Source organism: Penaeus vannamei, chromosome 35, assembly GCF_042767895.1.
Source record: "Penaeus vannamei isolate JL-2024 chromosome 35, ASM4276789v1, whole genome shotgun sequence".
Lineage (NCBI taxonomy): Eukaryota > Metazoa > Arthropoda > Malacostraca > Decapoda > Penaeidae > Penaeus > Penaeus vannamei.
In genome coordinates, this window is record NC_091583.1 from 11,606,512 (window position 1) to 11,614,011 (window position 7,500).

Consider the following 7,500-nt stretch of genomic DNA (forward strand, 5'->3'; position numbering starts at 1 on the left):
GCTGCCGTCTCTTTTGGCCAGCCATTGGCCAGGCAACATTTCATGTTTCGAGGGGACCACTTAACGCGGCGAAGCAACGGTCAAGTTGGCTCCCCTCTTCTGCGAAACTCAGCGCCGCAGCAGCCTTCACCAGTCCGGGCCCCTCAGCCACAACCAACGCCTCAGCAGCAGTTCAGCAATCAACCAGTGCAGCCAGCACCACAAAGGTTCAACAACCAACTGGCTGGTTCTCGACAAGCACAGCCGTCTCTGCTGTTTGATAATCAACAGCCAAGATTGCCGCAAGCTCAGTCGTCTCTGCTGTTTAGTAATCAAAAACCAAGATTGCCGCAAGCTCAGTCGTCTCTGCTGTTTAGTAATCAAAAACCAAGATTGCCGCAAGCTCAGCCGTCTCAACCACAACCCATTAATTCCCAAAACAGTCAGTCAAGACAAATAGCACCTCAAAAGGTCAACCAACCGGCTGGTTCCTCACAGACACAGCCATTGCAGCCAATCAGAAATCAAGCAGGTTCCCCACTGAGGCAACCCGCTCAGCAAGTCAACAATCAACAACCAAGTTTATCACAAGCACAACCATCTCGACAACAATTTGACAGCCGACGGACAGGTGGTTCACAGCAGCCACAGTCTGCAGGCCATCTCCAGAGGAGCAATGCAACGTCACCGCAGTTCGCGGCCAGGCCAGCGGGACGCCACTTCCTGTGCGGGGTGATTCCCGACCCAGGCGAATGTCGAGCAGCATTCCCGAGGTAAGTTTGAGCGAGTTGTAGCTTTTGTTACTATGCTCTTTCATTATTCAGAAGGCAGACATATTGATTGGTGCCTTTTATTGAAACACAATTCTTATTCACTTATTCTTGGAGTATAAGCAAAGCTGTATAGTTATTAAATCAGAAAAAGGATTTAAGAGTATTTTGCCAGAAGCCTTTGCATTGTTGTATAAAACGAACGTGGATATTACAATATATAAATGTTTGCGTTTATTATCAATAATTTTCAAGGAATACCGAAACGACGAAATAACAGGCTGGCAAAATTATATTTATGCTAGTGGAGTCTGGCATTACATTCATAAGAATTGCAGAGCCAAAAATGAAACAGCGGAAAAACTTTAACGCCATTCCTTATCCAACAGGTACTACTTCAACACGCAAACGAACCAGTGCGACTGCTTCCTCTATGGTGGCTGTGGGGACGAGGGCCTCGAATCGAGCTACTCGACGCTAAACGAGTGCCGGGCAACGTGCCTTCCGGCCATCCAGTTCGAAGGACCCAACTGCAAGAAGGTGTTCCAAGACGACGATATCTTGTTCGAGCCAGCTGCGTCCTTGCCGTCTTTGCCTGCCCCGTCCATCACGTCCGGGACGGTGGGTGGCCAGCCCTTTGCCGACACTTCCCATATTTCCGATAGCGAACTTCTTTTCGCCTTTTGATTGCTGTGGATTTTGCTGAAAGAGAAACGGCTTCGTGGAGATTGTGGGAGTATCTTTTTATATAAGAAAAAAAATGTGATCCATTATTTTTTTACACTGCCTGTGTTTACATTAGTTGTGGAAATAAAAAAGATGTCTAAGGTATTAGGAAACTAACACTATTTGGTAAATCGTTTGTAACGAGCTGTCGTCTCTTAAAAGCTTGGATCTTGCGGTTTGGCATGTAGATTTAAATCAGTGCTATTCAGCAAGTTGATATTCGCGGGATTCACTGCATAATGAATTAAAAGATAAACGCATTCAGATAAAACTGAGTCTACAGTATGTACTTGAAACTTCAGCGTTTGTATTCCCCGTCCCAATGATTTTTTTCCTTCTAACGTATAGACTAGGAATAATGCATTTTTCAACCGTTGCTGTTGGGTTTAATTACAAACTGAGCAGTGTCTCTATGCGTTTAATGAGCTAATTTGTTAAAGATGTACTTGTGTTGCATTGAACGCCATTAACGGCCAGACTCGCTTTATGTGGTTGGTCATTTATCACAGCGTTGTAAAATCATTTTTCATTCACGTTCTCGCTTCTGTAAATAATCCACATTCATTAACAGTGTCTCCTCTCAACCTTCACTTCATACTGGGATCTACTGTGTTAAAACTATCATATGCATTCATGTATGTGTATCTATATGGTGATTTCGTACACATGAATCGTGCATTTTTTTGTAGGTATTGAAGACTTCATTGTTCACGTAATAAAAGTATACAAGTCATTTTACTATCATTACCACAAAACATATTGTTGAATTTACATAAAATAGGAACATTTGAATTACAACCTTGAAACCTACGATTGTCCAATACAACCTAAATAAGAGAACATTCAACAGGCTCCGGGGGCTCAACCAGCGCTTCCTGCAAGACCCGACAGTGAAAATGGTGCATCACAAAACAAAAGCGTAACACAACAAACAGCTGGAGAATCCGTCAGTGTGGCATCGAACCAACACACCCCGGGAAAGGCACCAACAAACCGTCATACACTTTGTGGGAAAATGCCCTCCCCAGGAACATGCAGAGGGGCCTTCCCGAGGTAGGGTTTGAAACCAAGTGATTTTACAGTTGTGGGGGTCCTGCAGAATCTGATGTCTTTGATAAGAATATAGCAATGTGTTGACATAAAGCATGGAATATTTTGCATTAGGAGAAAAAAATGCCTATTTGTTAGTATGATGAAAATCGCTTAGTGAGCTGGTATGGCTTTCGCATAAAGCACAGCATTTTGTATGGAATCTTTTTGAACAAGGAACCACTAATCAAGGGATGTTTTGCAGGGTCGCACGTCCATATTGCACCATAATGTTAACGAGGACTTCCTTCTTATTTTCTTAAACTTTATTTCCATTTCCGTATTTGGGTCGCTATTCCTCGTTTGTCTTCTGCACCTGTTTCTGTCACGTGCTGCATCGCTGGCTAAACAATTCTTTTGCAAGTCAATATTGTCAATGGAGCCTCTGCGTCCGAGTCTTGGCCTGTCTCGTCTTCTCTCTCCTTCAATATTTTACTTCCTGATTCTTCTTCTTACAAACGCGTCGTCCTTTCCCATGGCATGCCCGGACAACTGGAGTCTTTTCACCTGTTTCGTTTTGGATAATTATTTTATTTTTGATCATGTCACTTCTCGTGACTGAATATCTTACTATGTGAATTTCCGCTTCATTATTTTCCTATCTTTTACTTTTTTATGCCGCCTCATTTAAATTCCCAAGAGCATTGCTTTATAGTTTACCTTTCATTCTTACGCAAATCCTGTCACACAATACTCTGTATCCTATAGCATAGTTATCCATCCAGATTTCGACTCTCGGTTACATTCGAGCCAAGATACGTAAACGCAGCAACTCGTTTAACGTATTTTTGGATCATAACTTCGTTCACTTTGCCTTTTCCGTTTTACCAGAAGTGTTATGTGTGCATAACGTTGATCTTGAAACCTTTATATTCTAGTTCCCTTTCCACTGATCTGACTATCTCGAACTCTCCTCTTGTCTCACATACTAGTACTATTTCATCTGAAAACGACCCTTGATTCTGTGGATCAATGCGTCTATAATGAGGGATTTATGGACCCGGAAGACCCTTCATGAAATCCGACAATAACATGAAAGACGTCTGTTGGTCCAAGGCAGTTGATGGCTTGGGTTGTTGCATCCTTGTACATATCTTTCATCAGTCTTACTTTTCAGTTACTCCCTTCTATCTCATACATATCTCCGGTCTCGGCACATTATCGTACGATTTTTTATCTTTGAAAATTATATATATATATATATATATATATATATATATATATATATATATATATATATATATATATATATGTGTGTGTGTGTGTGTGTGTGTGTGTGTGTGTGTGTGTGTGTGTGTGTGTGTGTGTGCGTGTGAGTGCGCGTGTGTGCATAAGCGTGTACTGTTTAACACCACTTTTATTTCCTTAGGTACTACTACAACGAAACCAATGACCAGTGTGATTGCTTCCTCTATGGCGGATGCGGAGACGAAGGTTTAGAGTCGAGCTACGCAACCTTAGCGGAATGCCTGCGAGTGTGCCTCCCGCAGGAGACGCTCGAGGGCCCCGCCTGCAAGGAGGTCTTCCAAGATGACCAGGAGGATTTCGAGCCTCTTGCTTCAAAACCCCGGCCCACTCCTGGCCAGAGTTCGAGCGTTGACACGAGCAACATTGCAGATGAGGATTTGCTCGGACTCTTTGGTCGCTAAGACTGACGAGGCGACTTATGAACATTAAGTCGTTTCAGATTTGTCGAAATTCCTGGCTCAGGGTTCAAATAACTCGATTCTTAACGTTGTTTCGAGGCCTCGATCTTGGACACGAACGCTTCCCCTAATTGTACCTGCACAATGCACACTAATGAAGTGAGAGGGAGTTTTACCTCAACTTCTAGAAATACTAGAGGTTTCCTTACAAATTATTGCACGGGTAAAGCTTTCGTATTGTCATGATAAATCGATGGTCCATTTTCTATTTATGAATGTTAAATTATTGCACCGGTAAGGTATTCCTATATTTATATTTAATCGAGCTTACTCTTCTCTTTACTATGATGTCCACTCTGATAAACACTAAGGGCGTAAAGCACTATGGTCATAAGATTTGCATTGGATTTTCTCGCACATTATGCATGTGATTTCAACAAACACCAAAAATATCGCTGTTCTCATTAAAGATATGCAAATACAATGAGTTCAGTCTGAAAAAATGTGTCTACATTTTTCTTTTTAACCTTCCTCCCTATTATGGTGTTCTTACAATCATAATTTCTTATATATATATATATATATATATATATATATATATATATATATATATATATATATATATATATATACATATACATATATATACGTATATATAAATATATATATATATATATATATATATATATATATATATATATGTATATATATGTGTGTGTGTGTGTGTGTGTGTGTGTGTGTGTGTGTGTGTGTGTGTGTGTATGTGTGTGTATGTGCGTGTGTGTGTGTGTGTGTGTGTATGTGTGTGTGTGTGTGTGTGTGTGCATATACATATACATATATATGTATATGTTTATACATGTGTATATATATATATATATATATATATATATATATATATATATATATATATGTGTGTGTGTGTGTGTGTGTGTGTGTGTATGTGTGTGTGTATGTATATATATACATATATATAAATATGTGTGTATATATATATATATATATATATATATATATATATATATATAGATATATATATATATATGTATATATACAAATATATATGTGTGTGTGTAACATCTACTGACGCTTAGGGTGGCCATTGTTTATAATATTGTTTATATCATAGCTTGAGGTAAAATTTGCATGTTCCATTCTTAACTATTTTTTGCGTTTAATCACACCACTTACTTAATGCCATTAGAAAAGCGCAATATGGTTTTAAGTAGAGAGAACATGGCTAGGTGAAGAACTAGGGATAATTAGATATAACTCATTTGAATAAAATATCCTTCACATGCCGAGAATTTCATACTCTAATTAAAGATTATAACTCATAAGTAACAAGAATTTCATTATAATGATATGATCGTGATAATTTTCAATGCATCTTTCAAGCAATATTAGTTATACCAATTTCTCGTAGCCAACGAAACGAACATTATGTATATCTTTTCAGAAATATTATGAACAAATCTTTCTTGGCGCTTTCTCTATGGGGAATATACTGTTTATAAAATCATAGAAAAAATATATTTGCATTTAATTGCGTTCTTGCTGTTCCTAAATAACAGCCTGTTCCCCTATTACCATCAAATTCAACTAATTATTGTGTGGAAAAGTGATATACATGGAATAGAGATTAAATAACTCAGATTATGTGAGGCAGTGTCCTTATTAAAATTCAATAGCCGCTTATTAAGCTCTTTTGGAAATACATGAGGTGATGTGATTAACATTTCATTATCAATCCCCTTTGGAAAATGGAGATACAAAACAAATGATAGTATCAACATACAAAGAAAAGTCTTGGCGCCATCGTACCAGACGTCGCTGCATATGTACTGTGGATTTCAAACATTTTGTAATCATTGTTTTAACCATACGTTCTAGATACTGAATATACCCGATATAAAGTAGTAAATAATTCAGCAGCTTTATAATGATATATGAATCCGTAAAGTGTAAAATGCTGGGAGACATTTCCCCAACCTTTATTTCGTGTGCAGATAAATCTAGTACATGGATTATGAATGATACTTTATATTCAGTGATATGGTCAACGAGACTTCTAAAGTTCTAAGAATCCCATTTTCTGAAAAAAATACAATTGTGTAACTCAGTGAAAACAATGAAATAATACTCTGTCAGAAGTGATGCAAATTTGATGGATATATACTGGCACAATCTAAAAATCCTTAGCGGTAAACTATTAACTTCAGCTGTAAGAAAAAAGAAAGAAAAAAAAAAGTATATCACTGGTGATACTATTCCACTGTGGTCATTATTTTTTCATTCATTGAATCAACTGTTACAGATCTAGAGGGGTAAATAATATGACTCCTAAAACATTCCGTAGTGTAACTAGATTTTTATCTCATTGATTTTAGTATGTTACATATCAATATTTTACGCTAATGTTATATATTCGACACTTCAGAAATCCAAGTGAAAATCCAAGATGTCATTTCAGTTTCAGTGGCAGTAGTGGATGTCATGTCATTAGTTACCTTATTAGGGTTGAATGATTAGATTTATTTTAGTTAATACGGCTACAGGCTGATAATGAAGATGAAAGCAGCATAGAACTTTTAGGTAAATTTGGAAATGCAACCCGACACCATTTTTGGTGAGTAGAATAAATCTCCAATAGCTTTCGTTGTGTATCCATCGAATGTAGCACTCATTTCCTTCGCAAAAGAAGCATAACTATGATATCGGTCTCAATGGCTGGGGAGGGCATGATAGGCCTACATTTCGAGAAATATCAGTAGAATACTAGTAAGCGTAGTGTATCAACACATTTCCCTGTTGTTTAGGGGGCTCCGCCCCCTTAAACCCCCTACCCCCCGCCTGGTCTTCAAAATCTTCACCTTATATGTTCCGGCAGGATAAAGCCCGGGCAAACCAGGCATCTAACGTTTTCTGTGGATATAGGAGGCTTCGCCCCCTTTTACCCCCTTTCAGGTGGTGCTGCCCGCCCACCCCCGCCTGGTCTGCAAAATCTTCACTTCGTATGTTCCGGTAGGAGAGAGCCCAGACCCAGGAGTAGTTTTAACCTCATCTTACCTGAAGCATCAACTCCAGACGTGCTAGGCTGTGGGTCACTGGGATCGTCGGGGTATACCAGGTCGTTGTTGGAATTGCGATCGCTTACAGTAATACACTGCTTTCTCCGTTTTGTTTTCTGAATCCTTTTCCATGCACCAGAAACCTACTGGTGCCATGTCATTTCTGTAATGACATGATATTTTACAGTGCGGACATTGCATTTCCATTGGCAGTACATC

The 7,500-nt window shown here is 38.9% G+C and overlaps 1 protein-coding gene across 1 annotated transcript in view; it reads left to right on the forward strand.

The window, feature by feature from the left end:
- Window positions 1–4,397, forward strand: part of LOC113801781 (uncharacterized) — a 12,841-nt gene extending 8,444 nt beyond the window's left edge. Inside the window, exons 8-11 of the mRNA XM_070114161.1 lie at window positions 1–752; window positions 1,139–1,370; window positions 2,326–2,528; window positions 3,934–4,397. The exon at window positions 1–752 is cut by the window's left edge and continues 130 nt beyond it. Of these exons, the coding sequence (XP_069970262.1) occupies window positions 1–752; window positions 1,139–1,370; window positions 2,326–2,528; window positions 3,934–4,213 (1,467 nt within the window). The 3' untranslated portion in view covers window positions 4,214–4,397. The remainder of the gene's footprint in view (window positions 753–1,138; window positions 1,371–2,325; window positions 2,529–3,933) is intronic.
- The last annotated feature ends 3,103 nt before the right edge of the window (window positions 4,398–7,500 follow it).